This window comes from Fragaria vesca, linkage group LG6 (genome assembly GCF_000184155.1).
Source record: "Fragaria vesca subsp. vesca linkage group LG6, FraVesHawaii_1.0, whole genome shotgun sequence".
Classification (NCBI taxonomy): Eukaryota; Viridiplantae; Streptophyta; class Magnoliopsida; order Rosales; family Rosaceae; genus Fragaria; species Fragaria vesca.
Window position 1 is genome coordinate 3,126,830 of NC_020496.1, and position 19,481 is coordinate 3,146,310.

The following is a 19,481-nucleotide window of genomic DNA, read 5'->3' on the forward strand; positions in this document are numbered from 1 at the left end:
TATTTTATTTCCCGTAACTTGTAGCAAGACTGGGTGTTTGGTCTAGTGGTATGATTCTCGCTTCGGGTGCGAGAGGTCGCGAGTTCGATTCTCGCAACACCCCTTCGTTTGTTCGTTTTAATATTTTTTATTCTGACTTCTACGTGTTTTTGGCATTAAGATGGCACCTGATTGGTTGACCTGACGAAAGGTTGCACTTCATTGGTCGACAATTCTTGGTTCTTTTTTTGTCACCTTTTTTTCCTTTTTTGGTCAAAGGAATTTGGTCACCTCCCCAATCAATATTTGCCATGTATAGTTTACAACTTTTTTTTTCTAATTAACAATTGTTAAACTGTGAAATGCATGACCAAAATTTATTGGGGCAGTAACTTGCAACCCAGGTAAATGTGTGCTCTCATTCTCATATTTTTGCTATTCTATTTTGTCGGATTAATTTCACGTTGTAACTCAAGTTCATTCTAAAAGTGATACAATATTTGTGTGAGTTTATTCGTTATTTTTCATCTGTTGTTGAATTACGATATAAATAGTGTTTCGTAAATTGTAATAACAATATCACACCACAGTTAAACAGAAATTTGAATTTGGGTGATGAACATTAGGTGGAATATACCTCCACTTTTGTTTTCGTACAGAGAGTACCTTCCACTTTACGTTAGAAAAAGCTAATTTCTATTTTTATTTTTATTTTTCCAATTTTTTCTTTCATTTTTTTAAAGAAGAAAAACCAAAATTGGAGTTGGTAAGTAGATGAATATAAAAACAGAGCAGGGAAACAGCACAGGGACTCCTCAGAAACAAAGAAGCAGGAATAATCAGAACGATGAGCTCAAACAAGACTCTGTTCGCAATCGGAGCCCTAGCTCTGCTCTTCGTCTCATCGGTTTTCGCAGACGACGTCGTCGTGCTGACCGACGACAACTTCGAGAAGGAGGTCGGTCAAGATCGCCCTGCTCTCGTCGAGTTCTACGCTCCCTGGTAATCTCTCTCTCACTCTTCGATTTCACTTATTCGATTCTTAATCGTCAAATTTAGCTGCTCTAGTTTTACAACGATCAGGTCTATGTATTATTGATCTGGATGAATCTAAATCACTAGGAGATTAGTTTAGCTTAGTGTGAGAATCAGAATGATTTGAATTTCGTTGCTTGATTTAGTCGAATGATGATTGGAAATTAGATACGTGCGACTGATATAGGTTTTGATTAATCTGAGCTTGATCGGTTGGAGATCTGTGAAGAGCGAATTCGGAATTCTAGATCTAGCTATCATTATAGTGTTCGATTTCTTAATCTTGTGGAAATTGAAATGATGCTACTTCATGTATGCGATTAGCGTTTTGATTTCAAGTAGTTACTCTGCTCAGGCTTTAAATTGCATCATTTCCTTCCGATGCGTTATGTTTCGTGCAACAAATTTGATTGTTTATGCTGTTGTTTGTTATTTCGCATTGCAGGTGTGGGCATTGTAAGAAGCTTGCTCCGGAGTATGAGAAGCTAGGCGCAAGTTTCAAGAAAGCAAAGTCTGTTTTGATCGCAAAGGTAACTTCTTTGTGTCCTGATTTCAGCTTTTGAGTGTGATAATCTTTGTGCTACTGTCCTGTAAAGTTGTGTCTTGGTGGATTCATCTTGTGCTTTACACCAGATTTTGAGCTGCCTTTTGAGTTATCAGTAACTGATCACTTCATTTAATGGTTCTCAATAGGTGGACTGTGATGAGCACAAGAGTGTCTGTGGCAAGTTTGGAGTTTCCGGTTACCCCACAATTCAGTGGTTCCCGAAAGGATCATTAGAACCCAAAAAGTGAGTGCCTATCCCTAGTTTAGTTCATTATGAAAAGTAAGCAGCAAGTTTCCTGTTGGATAGTTTTGCCATCCATTCTGAATCAGTGCATGTTGTATGTTTCACCATCCTTATAGATGTTAATAATGCTGTGGTAGACTCTTCCTGATCGAGTTATATATGTATTAGGTATGAAGGTGCCCGTACTTCAGAAGCTCTTGTTGAGTATGTGAATAAGGAAGCAGGTAATAGCTTGTACTAAATTAGTTAATCGATTCCTTGGAGGATGTTACCATTTTTTTCCCATTCTAATTTGCAAAGGATAATGGTTCATATTCCCCAGATTGTGATTGATCTTATAATATATCGTTGCAAACAGGGACCAATGTGAAAATAGCTGCAATTCCATCCAGTGTTGTGGTACTTACACAGGATAATTTTGATGAGGTTGTCTTGGACAAAACAAAAGATGTACTGGTGGAGTTTTATGCACCATGGTAAGATCATGTCTTTGAGTTTTCTTTGATGATGTTGATACCTTGTTGAAATTTAATTGGAAGTTTGCATCTCTAAAACAAATGTTCACTTGTTTCCCCTCTTTATCTTTGTTGCAGGTGCGGACACTGCAAATCCCTTGCTCCTGTAAGTGTATTTTGCTACTCACTGTTTTCGTTTTTGCAACCCTATCCAGCGCCGGAACAAAACCTGACATGTTAACATCTGTGTTCTACCAGACTTATGAGAAGGTTGCAGCAGCATTTAAGTTGGATGGAGATGTAGTGATCGCTAACCTTGATGCTGACAAATACAAGGATATCGCTGAGAAGTGAGTTTATTGTACTTTGGTACATTTTTACAGCACAAAATATGATTGAGGATTTATGTTCAAAAGACATATGAGTTGTAGAGGGATAAATTCATGGCCTGATGCAAAATCCTGTGCAGGTATGGAGTGAGTGGATATCCTACATTGAAATTTTTCCCAAAGGGCAACAAGGATGGTGAAGAGTATGGTGGAGGCAGAGATTTGGAAGATTTTGTAAATTTCATCAATGAGAAATGTGGCACTAGCAGAGATGCGAAAGGGCAACTTACTTCCAAAGTTAGTACCATTTTAGAGTGATGAACATACCTCATCAGGATAGTGTCATTTTCTTATCAATTATCTTCTCTTATGCAGGCTGGTATAGTCGCAAGTTTGGAAGAGTTAGTGAAGGAATTTGTGAAAGCTAGCGGTGAGGAGAAGAAAGCAATTGTTTCCAAAATCGAAGAGGAAGTTGGAAAGCTTGAGGGTTCTTCTGCAAGGTCAACACAATCACTCCCTATTTTGATAAGATTCTTTTTTGCACATTACTTCAATGAATATGAACCCAGGGCTATCAGCCAGTGAATCTTTTTAATGGTTATCTTAGTTTGTATTCTAAGTTGATTTTCTGATCACAAGTTTACTTACCTTTCTGTTTAAATTTCAGATACGGTAAGATCTACTTGAATGCTGCCAAGAAGTCTTTGGCAAAAGGTGGTGACTATGCAAAGAACGAAATTCAGCGTCTTGAACGCATTCTCGAAAAGGTCTGATCCTTACATAGGAAATTACAATGCATTGCATTTGTTACGACTTATGATCAATGTCATTATTGTTACTGTGTTTTAAATGGCATGCAAAGACTGATCTGAACTTGCTTCACCTTTGTTTCTTTTGTTAATGCAGTCTGTCAACCCAACAAAGGCCGATGAGTTCACTCTCAAGAAGAACGTTCTATACACCTTTTCTTCATCTTCATAAGGAGGCACTTCATTTCTTCCAGGGAAGGGCTCTGTAACCATTGTTTGGGGGAAGTCATCTCCCAACTCCTGATCGTCTTCGATGAGATAGTGTTTCCGATGTACTCTCGAGGCACATGTTTTGACTAAACATTTTTGCGCTTCGAGTCTATTATTCGTAGAAGAGATCCACTAGCCATATGTTAACAATAATTTAGTGTTTCTGCATCCACAATATCTTATGAACTAAGGACACTGCAATTACTTGTTTCTTCTTGAATGTCATGTCTTCTTCAATCGGACTGCCCTGGACCGTTAGGTCTTTGATGATTTACATGATCAGACGGTACCAAAAAAAAAAAATCGCAACAAGCATTAGAACTAGAGCTTTAACACAACCCAAAGTTACAGGACTACTACTCTGGTACTTGTAGAGAATCGAGAATAGGATTCTCTGTAACGTTTGGAACAGTAGTGACCACTCGACATCTCAGTCAGAAAACGTGGGTGGCACCACAATTTCTTCTGTGCGGGCAGTGGCCTCTTTTGAGATTCATGTGAGTCATTATTTGGAAGTGGAAAGGAACAAAGCAAAGTGATGAGGAATGCCCCGTTCAGACCTTCATATATTAGGAGGCATGAAGTATATAAGAGGTAATCCCAACACCTTTCTTTCGAAACTTAACTGGCTTGTCAGAAAGTTTTATCTTTCCATTGGTGTTTGCCTTTTCCTATCAGAAGTGTGGGGTGACCAGTGAACCATCCCGGCAGTAGGTGATGGCATCTAGATAAACTCATGGCCGTTTTGGCTGTTACAGAGTTATAATGCTACACTGGTTTTGACATAGAAAGAGTTCCATTGGAGCTAGTTTACCACTAAAACGTCGAACTAGTCTACTTAAACCGTCCCGTGTAACAAACGTACCATTAGTGTATCAATATGTTCACGTGCGCTAGGCGAGTTCTATTTGTTGGGTTTAGTATCTATCTCTCCATGTTGAACATATTATGCATGACATGAACGCATAGAGTTATTAGATTATGCATTTATGGTGATAAATTATGCATGGCATGAATGCATAAAGTTATTGATTTGTGCATTCATAATGATAAGTTATGCATGGAATTGATGCATAGTTAAGTAAATGTATTAAGAATTAATGTATTGTTAAATTCATGAGTTACTTCTTAGTCTTCCTAGGGAGTTACATGAATATAATGGGGAAGATGGAAAGTTTGGTCATGGTCATGAATGAGCATTGATAGAGTAACTCTAGAGACTTCTATCAAAGGTTATAAAAATGTGAAGTTTGTGTTGAAGCAAGGAAGGAGAGTAAGAGAGTAACTCTAAGGATCTTCATGCATAGAAAATAGGTTGAGTTGTGTTTAAGAGTGCGAATAACTTTTGGGGTAGAGTAATCTTCTAGGTTGAGATAAGGTGTACAAGTGGTATCTTTCTAGATACAAGGGTTTGGGTTGGGTATAAACTTGAGCGGTGTAATCGTGTATTTGTGTAATTATCTCACTAGTGAAGGTGATACTCTCTGATGACATAAGCAAAGATATTGACCGAACCTCGTTAAATCTTGTGTTCTTCTTGGCTTGTTTATTTCTCATTTCTATCTAATTTCTAGCACTTGTGTGGTGGGGGATCAATTTCCCAACACTAGTAGTATCATGAAGTATTGAAACTTTAAAGTTCAGAGCCGTCGGATAGGTCATTGTCTACTCATATTATAACTTTCTTTCACTCGATAAAGTTATTTGATAAGGCTACAATGCTTTGGTACCCCTCTCGTTACATCTACATAATAGTACAAAGTATAACCCATTTTAGTTATAAGAGTAAGAAGTATTCATCTATAGACCACGCATTATATAGTATTTCGGAATATGATATACTTATTCATTTGACCTAAAATATCCAAATCCACGATATGCGATATACCATAGATTCATAAAAGCAAGAACATCAATGAAAATGATTTATGTTACATATAGAGACTTTCCAAGTCACTCTCATGTGTATCTTTTGGTATTATATGGTATTTTAGAATATGATATACTTATTCATTCAATCTAAAATATTGAAATCCACAATATACGATATATCATATATTCATAAAAACAATAACAGAGAATGATTTATGTTACATAATATTCTGAAATATGATTTACTACATACAATTTCACTAAATCCAACTGAAGAAGACCGTGAATATACCATCCATATATATCCCACATAGATTCAAAGCTATAAAAAGCAAGAACATCCATGGGATACGATTCATGATGAAGGTGGGGGTTTGGGACCATTTGGGGTAACAACCAGATGTATGAGGAAGCTGCCCAAACTTCTGAAACAAATGCAAAGGAATTCAACTACTTGTGTGGAATTTTGTGTTTCAAATAGATGCTTCATGTACAACTCTATATGCTTCTTATGTGATCATAATCATACACAGCATAAATTAAAATCTGGATAATGAGCGCCCATGAGCAATAATGAACCTGGGGGACCATGATGGGATTTTTGCTGATGTTTTCTCCGGACTGAAGACCCCAGCATAGTAAATGGACTTCGGGTCCTCAAATCAGATCACATACTTATTAGTTGTCAAGATTTTCCATCATTACACTACTCCTCAATATTATTTCCCTAAAGACTTTGAGCATCTAATTCAAAATCTTGTTTTGAGTATCCAATTCATAATCTATTTTACATCCAAACATTATGTTTTTGATCCAAGTAAATTGCATCGGTGACATGAGAAGTTGATGGATTGTTTTGGTAACGTTCGACGTTGAATCCGAATTTGGTATCAGGAGAAAATGATAACATCCGGTAATAGTTTAGCATAATTTTTTTAATCAATAACTGATCAGATGAACATTTATGTTGTTATCGGTAACTTCTTCTTGTCTTCCTCGATATGGATTGTGAATACTAAGATACATTAATCTCATCTTGAATAATTTGCCAATTCATGGGGTCACTTAGATTTCTAATAATTAAATTCCACAAAGAAGCATCCAAAAAGAGGTAATATGAGGGATCTTAATTATTATGAGTAGGAAAAGATACATACATGAAACAAAGTTCATGAGAATGTCTCATAATCTGAAACTCCTCCTTTATGTCTATGTGAAGGAAGCACCTTGTCCCTCTTTGTGAATTAAGATTTCAATTACACTAGCAAAGTCCATTTCTTCAATTAAATCTACCTTGTTCTTAGCTCTTAGGTGTAATTGTAAAGATAAAAAGGAGAAATGATGCTCCTAGGACAAGTTCGCTTTCTAGAGTTCCCAAACAAGCAACATCATCAAAAAAGCAAGTTGGGTCACCTCAAAATCCCAACTACAATGCAAATATCCCAAGTTCCCAACATCATCTCATGGCCATGTTCTTAATCACCATCATTCATTTTCCATATAAATCATTTACGTAATACTACAATTAATCCCCATAAACAAGAACCTATTCCTCATTGACATTATCCTCAATTTGGTTTGTGTTCAGAAAATTCAAGTAATGGAACTCCAGAACTGAGTCACTGATTAGTTACTGTCTGAGCCTCCAAAGTAATGAAATTTCAACATCGAGAATCGTTGATTAGTCGCTTTACGGGCCTCCGAAGTAAACAAAACTCTTCTCAATGATCCGTCATTGTTTGCGATGTGTCCTATACAATGAACCAATCTAAACATGAATAAATCCATGGCCCAACTCCATAGATTAAGCATAAGTTAAAAAAGTTTTAACATAAAGTCATTAACAACCTTAATACGTAGTACAATTACAACCGTATGTAAATCTGTACCATATCTAGTTTATCATCTAGCTGACCACATCTTTTGTACTAACATAAGATGCAGGGTAAGCAATATCAAGTAGATCATGCGGTAGATCATCTCAGTCTGGGTGATTCAGATTCAGATTCAGTAAAAGTATCCAAAACAAAAGTAAGAGATTCATAATCATCATCATATATAGATTGGATTGCTACCATCATCATAACCAGAGCGACAGTGCTAGAGAATAATTTACAGTGCGAGGGCAAAGGTTGTTACACATTGTTGCTGGGAATAAAAGAATTATCCCAACCATTTTCATCACAACCCCCCCTTCAAATACAGACAAACTACTCTACTACTACTACTGCAGATCCTCTCTTTCAGACAGAAGAGAGATCCTTTAAGAGCTAACCCATCAAGAGGATCACATAATTAATCCTCACCATGAAGTTAAAAAAGACAATCTATACACTTCCTTCCAAAAGATAGAGTTTTTAACTTTTTAACCGACTAGTTTTTACCTTGAAGAGACTGGGTTTAGTGCTCTGGCAAACCCAGTACTCATGGCAGCTCCATACCCCTTCGAGCTAAAACCCAAGCATCCAAGCAATCCTTGCCTGTAGGGCAAGTAAGTCTTCTTCCTCATTTCCTCCGCCTGAGCTCTATTAGCAGTGTAATGCAGCTCATGAAGCGACGGCACCATCCTCCTCTTCCCTACTCCATTGGCTGGCTTTCCGGCCACCGGCTTCTTCCCTGAAGCAGACCCAATTGCCGCCTTGGCCTTCTGAGTCGCCGGCTCCGGGCCCAAACTCAAACCCTCCTTATTTTGACTCCCACTCTTCATTGTCTTCTTCTCTTTGCCACTTCCAGAGAATGAGATTGTGGCCCAGAATTTGTTGTTGCTTCTTCCTTCACTTTTACTCCTGTGAAGAAAATCCTTCAGAAACACCCATCGTTTCGAGTTTCTTCCAGCTGAGGACGACCTCGAAGACGAGGCCGAAACCGAAGGAGTAGTCTCCAAGCTCCCAACTTCCTCCTCCTCCTCGCCATTCTCCGCCTTCTTCCCCAACTCGCCATGCTCTGGATCTTTATCAAAACAAGAATGATCAGTACTGATTTCATTATCGCCGTAAATCTCGCACCCGAAAGGCATGTTTCTCATCGGCGACATGGATCTAGTCCTCCTCCGCAGCGACTTGTCCCTAAACCTCAGATCCCTCCCCCTCATCGGCCCGAACTCGAACACCTCGACACCATTTTCCTCATTGACACCTTGCAGATCGAGCAGCGGCGCCTGCGGCTGCTCCAGGTGGGTCGACAGCTTCATTGGCCGGATCTTTCCATCCAAGAACAACTCATCCGCGGAGCTCATCGGCCCGGTGGCACTAGATCCACCGGACCCGAATCGAGCTGAGAACTCGAACTCCGACGCGGAAGTATCAAAACAAGAAGAGTTGTGATTGTTCATCGAAGCGGAAGAGAGCACAAAGTGCATTGGGCTCGCCGGTGCACTGTAGAAGAAACCGGAGATGGGGCCGCGGCCGGGGCTGGAGGGAGCGCTGACGTAAGGAGTGGAGCAGTTGCTGTCAATGTCTTCGTAGAAGAAATGGGGGTCGTGGGTTTCGCCATTGCTAGGGTTAGGCTCATTCTCAGGGGTTGAGGTTTGGCCATTGTTGGAGGTTGGTTTGAGCTCCATAATTTTCTGTGCTGGAGAGAGCTTGGTTTGTTGAGCTGAGCAGAAGAAGCAGGACAGAGGGTCTGAAAATATAGTAGGGAGAGTGGGTGGTGGGAATGGGCCCTGGAGTTGGTGTTTATTTACGTTATTGCCATGAGTCTTCTTAACGTCCGTACTAGGGGTCTAATCATTTTGATGTTTTTAATTAAGGAATTTAACTGTAAATTAACTTGACAGCCACATCAGTCATAAATTAACCAAAAATAAAAGAAATTGAAATGAAATGTTTCATTTAGAGTGAGACAGTGAGGGTGAGCTTTCTGGAATTCCTAAACTGAAGTAGCAGTCAATATTTTGACACCAAATTGTGAAAACATTGGGAAGGATTGTGGACCACTAAGCCATCTGGTTTTGCTAATAATTGGAAGTTGATTAAGAGAAACATAGTTATCATTAGTTTTGTCATTAATTTTTTAAAGTGTTTGGTAGAGAACCGGAAAGCCGAATTATATCATATCTAACCGTATTGTTGTTAATTTTGTATAACGAAAAGAAACGACGTTTAAAACATGTCGTTTTGTTAATCAAATCTCATATTCACGAGACGAATAAATGATCAGCTTTTAAATGTAAGATGTTCCGCCTTTATCGCTCTCATTTTATTTTGATTCTTATTCGTTCAAGATTCTGCATCTTGTCTTTTTTATATTTTATTTGTGATGCATTGACATTCTATCTATCAGAACATGTAATCTGAATCTCTAATTCTTAGTTGCTTCTTAATCACCTAATATTTGACACCATTGAAAATTTCAATTGAATATTACATGTGAATGAATTACTTCTTTTCCGGATAAGCTCATTTCTTGAAAGCGAAAATAAGAAAAATAAACACATCATTGTCAATATAAGGTTCAACTAATATTCTTGTAAACTAGAAAAATATACAAGTCATTCTCTACATGTTTCTCAATCCTTCTAGACTCTAAAGTATGAAGGATTACTACGTATAGTTGGACAAGAGTTAGAATGGGCGTCATTTTCTTCAGGGGTTGAAATGTGTCCTTGTTTAGGACTTCATGAATTTCATATCCTTGTTTAGAATATGGTGAGATTTTTTTTTTTTTGTTCAAACCGTTTCCCTAAATTCCTATTGGTGTTGTAAGCACTGATTGCATGTCTATGTCAGAATATATTAACCGTTACGAATACTAATTTGTAGAAATACATCTACCCAGATACTGTACATATCTCAAGTCCAATACATTCACTTTGAAATTCTTGACTTTTTTTCTTTCTTATTTTTCTGGTAAACTATATTTTTTTACTCTTTCATTGGTGTTAGTTATTCTCAAGTGCTTAATAAACTATATAGTCAATGATAACTACCAACAGATTCAGCAAAACAAAGAAAAAAGAACAGAGAAAAAAAAAAAGTCAACTCCTGCAAATCCTAGCTTCTAAACCTATCTCAAGTTGAAGAGCATGCATTTTCAATTTATAATGTTTTGTTACACTCAATTATCCAGTGGAGGTTTCTTTAGATACAATCAAGACATATAATTTGTATCTTCGACCACATGTTATAAATGAAATTACAATCAGTTGTGCAAGCGAAACAAATATAATCGTTGCGTCCGAAAGATATAATTTTTGAAGTAAAATCAATCTCATCAACAAATATAGATCGAACTAATGTAAATCTTCACGGAACTGACATGAGATTTCTACCTGAAAGATGGTTGTTTTGAGGTTGTTTAAGAGACAAGAAATGTAATCAGGGGATCAATTATCATGGAAAGAATCGAAAGGGAAAACCCTTATTGAGAGAAGAAAAGAGATCGACTTGGGAAAATGAGAAAGTGGAGCTCAACCTCTACAGAACACACATTAATAAATTTTCTAGAGGCAGAGACACCAGACATGGCTGCACATTTATATTAATATTTACTCCTATCTTTGCTTGTTCTCCTCTCCTACCTCTTCTCCCCCTCTTTAATCCTTTTACCTACAAAACACAGAGAGGTTAAAGTTCTGGCCATGGCCGTCGGATTGTCTTTGAGATCAATGACCCAGTTTCTTTATTGTTCTTCATCTCCTTTAAACATGTTATTGAATTGTCCACATTTTGTTTTCTGGTGAGGTGGTGCCTTAGTTTTGAGATTATAATAAGGGTAGTATAATAACACAGAAAGGGTTTTGGACATTACCCTTTGCTCTCCAAATACAAGGCATATAGCTCTCTTCATAGGATCCTAACTTTTGGGCAGCTATTCCAAGGCTAGGGTTCTGCATCTATATCCTCCATTTGTGATTACTAAACTAAGCACTTGTATTTAACAAGTAAGCCCTATGGTTAAAGTATAATATGCTAATCAGAATGAAGAAATATAAATATCCTAGTTAGCATAGTAATCTGTAAACATTGTTTGATGGGGTCTCTTTTCAGATTTCCCTCTACCCAAGAAATAAGAATATTGGTTAAGAGAGAGAAGAAGATGACAGAATATCAGCATTGGCCATATCTATCTGGTATGGAAGAGACTGGAGAGAGGTGCACGTTTATATTTTTTTGGTTGAAATATGGAGAAAAGCCAGAAACTACTCCTCAACCTATTGTGCAATGGTGTTCTTGGGGTTAAGAGAGGAGAACCAACACAATAATTTGGAATCAGGAAAAGACTGTATAGAAGAATCTCCAACAGATTAGACAAAGAATGATAGCATTGTAGAAAAACTAGGTTTCACTGTCACAGTTTCTTGTTTTGTTTGTGCTACCATTTAGTTAAAATTTAAAAGTGAAATGCAATGGTGGAATGCAGTAACTAGTGGGAGATGCATCTTTGCTTTGGTGATATGACCACATTACAAAACCAGTATCAGATTCAAGGCTAGACCATTGAACCACCCACCAGGCTGAAAGAGTATGGAAGGATAGACAAAGAAATGAGAACCAATCTAGTTTTGACAAAAGAGTTGAGCAACCACCATGTGGGTTTAGCCAAACCTGCACATGATATGTTTTCTGAGAAATGTGAATCTTGGGTTACTGTACATAAATCACAAAAATGTTATTTTTTACATCCACAAGCTTCTAGTCAATGAGCCATTAAATGACATCCATGAATATAATTATCAACTATCATCATCATTAGGGGGTTATAACATAAGGGTCTTGCAAACAATCGACTTTTGGCATCCATGAATTTCCATACCAGCAAATCCAGCAATTCATGGTGGTTGTAGCTTCAGCTTTATAAAGGTGTAGGCTTTGTTAGGCACTACTTCAATGAAAATGAAGCAATCACTGATATGAACTCTTTTGTTTGAATCCAGAACAGAAATGCAGGAGGAGTCACTCAAAGAAGCAGAAAGGCCCCCACTTGAATAACCATCTTGATGTGCCTTTGTAAGCTTTTTGGTGACACATGATAATCAAGACGATAGATTCTTTATGATGGGGTCTAGATCCTCTCTACGTGTTTTGGTTTTTATCAGAAATGCTTCAAATGTTCAAGAGAAATGGTTCAACTGAAATATCAGTAGAGGCATAAAATGGAACTTTTTCTAGTATCATATGTATCTATTGTGGTATTTGATTTGTTAAGATTTGGAAAATCTCTTCCTTGCCCAAGTCTTCCTTAAATAAATTCTAATCTAAAAGTAAATAATGACCAATTTGATTCCAATCTATTTCAGCTTCATAGATTTGGAAAATCTATTCTGAGGAGATATTATTAAAGAAGAAAAAAAGAGAACTATTTTGGGTTATTGAGATTGTACTGTGCATGGTTTTGCAGTGTTCACTAAATGCAGTGTCTGGCTCTTTTGTGGGTTATTACCAACCACTCAGTACATTAGTTGTTCTGTTGTTATAGCAACCACATAAATGCTTGTCTGTGTTTGCTATATAAAGCTTAGGTCTTATTTTATGTTATGGTATAAATGAGAAGTTACTGTCCTGCAACCCAACTAATTAATAGGCATCTTCAATATGGTAAACTTATTAGGACAAAGCTGCTGCTATTCACTTGTACAGATGGCCTTGTCTCCCTCAAGGAGGTAATGTACTTGGACGTTATGACATTTCGTTTTCAATTGGTTTAACTAGATCCTTCTAGTTACACACCTCTGCTTCTCTGACCCAATAAAATTGCAATGCACATATTTCTGGTTCAGTTGCTTCTGTTTTTAGTTAAAGAACTAAGGGAACAAGTTTCTGGGTTGAAGTTTGTTCACTTCTCCCCCAAATGTTTACTTGCTCTTGTTATTGGAGATTTTTCATTTGGGGTAAATGCCTTGGTCTTGGAGGCTATGACAGATTTTCCTCTACCCTTTTTTACGTTGGTAATTACTTTACATTACAAGTCAATTTCTAATCTGAGCAGTATTGGACCCTTCACTGGCCAGAGGTCAGATTGGTACCATGCAAAGCTTGAAAGTACTTGAATCACATGGTTCATTGATGAGGTGAAAGGTCCTGACAACAGACAACAGTCTAATTTACTATTCCTAACAACCCCAGGATCCTCAAAAGGTTAGGTTTCTGAGAGGTTAAAGATAGAATCTTTTGTGTAGTAACTTGGCTAACTTCACAACCTTGTATCCCATAGACATTGCAGGGTGCAGCAGTCATAATAAATATGAAGGCTTTATCAGACCAGTGCTTTTGGAGTAAGGTATATACCCCTCGCATAACTAGCAGTAGAATGTTAAGATGTTCTACTCCGGGGGGTACTGAAATTACACCATATACATAATAATGTGCTGTAGATTCTCATAGGTTAGAGAGAACAGTGACATAATGATAATTAGATCATTAAAAAGATTATCATACATTATCCACCGCAGGTAAATTATTTAACCTGCTATGTTACATTCCAATGAACTTCATAGTAGGTCACCTTAGGAGGGACTAATACAGCAGAAAATCAGACACTAATTCATCTACTAAAGAACTTAGTATTCCCTTCTCAATCTCTACACCTTCCTCAAATGCTTCAATCTCAAAGTCGAGCCATCTCCCCCGCTGAGTGCTCATGTCCTTGTCGACAAGTTCATCGGCCATCAAGTCCCCCATGTTTCTCCAAACCGAAATCTCTTTATACAGTTCATCAGCCAACGATTCCTTCCTCTGCGACAATGTCTCCCATTGATCCCATGCTTTCCTGCTTCCAACAACAATTTGTTTGCATCTGTTGCGCAGGCTATCGTTTACACTGTCAAACAAAAGCTTCTGCTGGAGCTTTGGATACTCTTCTTGATAGTGTAAAACATCAAACAGATTCGGGGAAATTACATGGTCGATATCACCCAATGCAAAATCTTCAAGCACTAAGTCCACCTTGCTAAGTATGTACTGAACATATTCTAGTTCCCAATCGTATGATTGATTGGGAGAATGAAAACCATATACTCTACTCGTATTTTTTCCACTCACTTCCCAAGTGGAGGCCAAGTCAGATAACTCGGAAACACTATATGATGGTTGGATTTCAAATGAGGAGAATAAATTGAATTGATCTTGAGCTTGAGCAAATGAGCACCTCTCACTCTCACTTCCTGTAGATGGATAGCATAATACACATGTTCAGTCATCTTTCATTCTTTCTGTCTGAAGTGCATGTGATATTTCAAGGCATTATAACATATGCGGACCACACATAATAGCTTCCACTAAGCCTGTCTTATCTAATTATACTATAGGCTTAATTTTTCCAAAAATCTGAACTGGCAAGACATTTTACAACTGTGCACAATTGATGTTCTTCCACAAAAACTCTGTAGTGAATCCTACCCTATCCATTAATGAGAGGGTCTATATTGCATACTATATGAATAACTTTGTCCCCAATATGAATCTCACAGATTCCTGCCCTATTTTATCTGGTCAACTAGGTTCGTGGTTCTTTGATGCTACTTGAAACCTATATGACACTGGAGCTATTTCAGCCAAAAAGTTAACTTTTTCTTTGACACGACACATTTTTATGGATGACTACTGAAACGGCATTTATTTTCTTTAATATGACACTTATTTTTATGAATGTATACTGAAGGGAAAATGATAAGGAAGAGTAAATCTACCATTGGCACTGCTTCTGTTATCTGTGAAGCTTCCACTCTCAAATGAGGGTTCAAAAACTGAAATTGGGTCAAGTTGATAATCAAAATCCTTTCCAGGTACACTATTTTTGCTGCTACTGCTGCGTTCATCCGTCCCTTCTGGTCCCTGAAATCGTTAAAAAAAGAACTTGATTAGTGTCTCATGATGCAAACTCAAAATATGATAACTCATTCTTTGATGGATGGCGGTTAAAATGAAAGATGATTGAAGCCAAGTGGAATAGTATATCCTTCAGCAAAACTTGTTTATCAAATGAAGATTATTAATACTAAAACTAAAACTAATTGCCCAACTTCACCTTTAAACATCTTCGTACTGTATAGGACCATTTGAACTTTAGTAGAGAACCTCGACCAGTGAAGTATGTTTTCATATTTAAAAGATATATACGATTCTAGTTTGGCATAAAATAATTGCATTACAGTCTGGTCCCCAATACCTAATCTAGTCAGAATGGTCTATTTTTGTTTAAGCGATTGCATCATGTGCATGCCTAATTGCCTACCACAACCCAAATATTCCTCAACATTCTAAACAATTAGTTCAAGTTAACAGAACCAATCTTAGCAACAACATTGAGTTTGTCACTGTTTATTATTATATTAGCACAACAAATTAGTTTCTGGGTTTAAGGAAAACCATCTTTTAAAATCTTTGTAGAAGCCATTTAAGTCCTCTGAAATACCTTAAAGTCCTATATCACTTTAGAAAAAACAAGGGTAGAGATCATGATTCAAGATCATTAACAATTAGAAAGTAGTAGTATCAAAATTTAGACACAACAGAAACAAACCTGCAACTTCTGGTTTGCATTAGCCAATAAGGAACCGAAGTCCGCTGCGCCATCAACATTATCTCTGAGCAAACCAAGTTCAAACTTCTTGCCTCTTGATGCGGTGCTTACCTCACTGGAAACCAAATCTTGCAAGCTAGACGAAGAACTAGCAGAAGTCCCTTCACCGAACAGGTTACGCTGAGATGACTCAACTTTGCATGTCAATTCCTGAAGCTTTTGTTCCAAAAGAACACTCAAAGCATCACCACCAATCACATTCAACCCAGGTGAAGCAAATGTAAAATGCTTTGGGTAGAGCTGATCATTGTTACTAAATGAATCAATACAAAATCTATCACTCATACTGACAACTTGACCATCCGACTGCAATTCAGAAATGGATTTTTTCAGGGGCGACGTGAATGTAAATGAGACAACATCCATGTCTTGTTTTCTATTATCCGTGCACAAATTGGTGTACCCCTCCGTTGCAACATTACATTTTACAGACCTTTCATGTTTACCGATCAACCCATTATCAGCAACAATTTCTTCTAAATGAAAGTCCTGACTAGCAGACCTTATCTTCCCGGAGACATCCTTAACTGTAGAGAATGAGAACTCCTTTCCGGTAGCACTTTCCATTGAGCCCATCTTTCTGGATCCAGTATCGGAATTTACAAGAACCTTATTTACAGTCCTATTTGGCCGACTAGACCCATTAGTTGGCCTCAATTTTCTTGTAGGTTGATTAGAGACCACATTCTTTGAAGTCATTCTATCTTTATTAGATAAACAGTTCTGCTTCTGGTTGTTCTGCTTGAGCACGCTTTTGTTGCTGACAGTGGAAGTTCTCTTATGCACAGGTCTCTGTGTGCTTTGCCGGCTTTTGGATAACTCATTTTGTTTGACCTCATTCTGTTCCTTCTGGTTTGTAGAACTCCTATTACTGAAAGGAGGGGAACCTTCCTTCCTCTGAACATTGGCCTTTGCTTGTACTGCAAGCGATGCTGCTTTACCCCTATTCCTTATATCATGGTAATCCTGTTTTTCTGAATCCACGGAAGCCTTGGGCACTGGTACATTATCTGACCCATTATAGCTCTTGTAACCAGGCCTTCCTTTCACATATTTAGCATCACTAGGTTCCTTGGGCTGTTCAGGTCTTGATACTTTAGGCACAGCTTCCATCTTCTCTTTCAAATCCCGAATTTTCAAGGGAATTGACGACCTCATAGATGACATTTTGCTCTTCGAAGATGCTCTAGGACTTGCCTCAATCATCTTTGCAGCTGCCTCCATTATGTAAGCTGCATTCTTTGTTGGGATGAAGCCAGGAGTCTTGATAGGTGACAAAAGCTTATGGTGAGTAACTGGAATTGACTTGGCTGATTTTGGAGGCAAGACTTCTGTTTGAAATCTCTCAATTGGCCGGTTTTGCACCCTCTGTGCTCTAGATTCTACAGGATTCCATGAAACTCTATCCAGCTTGTTGGGCATATTCATGTAATCCATGGCATAAAAATCACCCCACAAATTAGGATTGCCCCTGTCATGATGAGGTACTCTACGTGAGTGGGAGTCAATTGATAAGGTAGAAGATGAATCAGTAACCGTTGTAGTTGGCAATGAATCCAGACCCATTAATCTAGCAACTACCCCAGGGGCTCTACTCCCACCTCCTTCATCACTAGTCACCGACAAAGCACAATTCCATTCACCGCTTCCTTTATGACTTGAACTTGCTCCTTTCTCATCCAACTCTGCCTGGAAAGGTAACCATTTTAAAACAAAACAAGTTCTTATTAACTACACCACATGAAAGAACACAAGAAGAAGACAAAAATGAGGGTAGAGAATCATTTCCTACCCTACTGAGCTGGGTCTGTGAGAAATTCTCTACATTCTCTTTTCCTTGCTGTGATCCTTTACAGTCAAAATGGCATGTAAGTAATGATCATGATCAACTAAGAAACATCTACAGAACAAATATGCATGACACATAACCAAATATACATAATTTGATACCTACCAGATGATTCAGAATTGCTGGAGAATAGCTTCTTCCGAGATTTGCCATTCCAATCAAATAAGTTGAAAAACCCTCCTTTTGAACGTTTTTTCTCAACCTCCATTTTGTCATCTGCAAATCCATAGGAGTTCTTGATGTTAAGCTTTTAACTAAACAATGTTAGTAAACAGAATCTATTCCAATTTATACCACAATTTTCCATGCTTCGACATTTAAGTTACAATATCCTACCCAACAAGAATGTGCAAAGAAATTGAAAGAAGAACAATATATATCAACACTTCGTTATTAAAAGATGTGAAATCTCATCAGCAAAATTAGACTAACCACTACCTACATTGCTCTATCATAACTTAAAGAACCCATTAACTCCTACAGCTCCAATTTCAGAAAGAAATAGACAATAAACATTCAACATTTGCATACATAGCACCGCATCGTTGAAAGCAGGAAGAAATCAAATCAGATTAAACCACCAAGACCTTCTCAAATAAAACGAAAGCACAAACCACAAGCCATTTCAGTCAAAGTCTTACCTAAATGTAAAGCCGCATTTTCCACAACTCCAAAGCTCACTCCTTTACTTCACAGAACCACCAAATCCCTCAAATCTCAAACTACCCACAATCAGAAACCAAGATTAAAGCACCTTTATTCAAATGGGTACCCTCCAAATCAATCTAAAACCACATCCAAGAACCCACATTCCCCACAAAACCCAAGTTCCTCTCTTTTCTCTATCTGGGGTTTACCTCTTTGCACTAAATAACATGCACAATGGGAAGTGGTGCAAGAAATTAAGGATCTGGAAGAGTAAAGAAACAAAAAGTTGGGGTCTTTAAAAATCTGAGGGAAGAGTCAAACTGAAAGAACCTAACTTAGTAACTAGTGAGAGACAGAGTGACCCAAGAAAATAGTAAAGAAATACAGAAAGATTCAAACTTGAAGAACAGAGAAACGTCAGAGTTGAGTAAAGAATCAGAAATGAAACAACAGTGGCTCTCTCTGAAATTCTGATGATGAGAGCTCTTGAGTGGCTGATGAGACTTCTCAAAGTACCAAAGATTTCAACTTTCTTTTTTCTTTTTTTCTTTTGAGATCTTTTACTATGTTTGATGTACCCACTAACTTATCAGTGCCCTGCCACGTGTTCTTCTTCTTTGGTGGAAATTTCAGTCTTCGTTTTGGGAATTGCCTTGATTGGAGTTTAGAGGAAACTTTTCTTTCTCTCATTTTTTATTTTAGTTTTTCTTTTCATGGAAAATGAGGTACATGTTTCTTGGACATGAGCTGAATTTGTAATTTTAATGCCAAAGTTATGTGCATCAGTGAAACTGTTTGTTCAAAGTCATAGATTTGGAAATCGAAAAATTGACTTGTAGGAAGTGGAAATCAAAAAAACCTTTTAATATTGTGTAACAGGAGCGTTTTGTTTAACCATTTTGATGAAACTGAGAGATTCACGGATATTAATAATGACGATCGTATTATATACATGTTATGTGACTTTTTTTATAAATTGAAAAATA

The 19,481-nt window shown here is 37.6% G+C and overlaps 2 protein-coding genes, 1 non-coding gene and 1 pseudogene across 4 annotated transcripts; 2 read left to right on the forward strand and 2 right to left on the reverse strand.

Moving 5' to 3' along the window:
• Positions 1-31: 31 nt before the first annotated feature.
• Positions 32-103, forward strand: TRNAP-CGG. The gene has a single exon. It is a non-coding gene; the product is annotated as a tRNA-Pro (tRNA).
• A 641-nt stretch (positions 104-744) lies between these two features.
• Positions 745-3,846, forward strand: LOC101292222 (probable protein disulfide-isomerase A6-like). The gene is made up of 11 exons (XM_004302202.1): positions 745-981; positions 1,460-1,544; positions 1,708-1,805; positions 1,974-2,029; positions 2,164-2,281; positions 2,399-2,426; positions 2,519-2,610; positions 2,730-2,886; positions 2,965-3,089; positions 3,257-3,356; positions 3,496-3,846. The coding sequence occupies exons 1-11, from the start codon at positions 827-829 to the stop codon at positions 3,568-3,570; spliced, it is 1,089 nt and encodes a 362-aa protein (XP_004302250.1). The 5' UTR covers positions 745-826; the 3' UTR covers positions 3,571-3,846.
• Positions 3,847-7,845: 3,999 nt separating this feature from the next.
• Positions 7,846-9,070, reverse strand: LOC101301993 (annotated as a pseudogene). Its single transcript, XR_185090.1, has one exon. The product of XR_185090.1 is annotated as an uncharacterized LOC101301993 (transcript).
• Positions 9,071-13,816: 4,746 nt separating this feature from the next.
• Positions 13,817-18,923, reverse strand: LOC101302284. The gene is made up of 6 exons (XM_004304822.1): positions 18,489-18,923; positions 17,953-18,063; positions 17,791-17,846; positions 15,939-17,687; positions 15,106-15,250; positions 13,817-14,580 (listed from the first exon to the last, which is right to left on the reverse strand). The coding sequence occupies exons 2-6, from the start codon at positions 18,053-18,055 to the stop codon at positions 13,934-13,936; spliced, it is 2,700 nt and encodes an 899-aa protein (XP_004304870.1). The 5' UTR covers positions 18,056-18,063; positions 18,489-18,923; the 3' UTR covers positions 13,817-13,933.
• Positions 18,924-19,481: the final 558 nt, after the last annotated feature.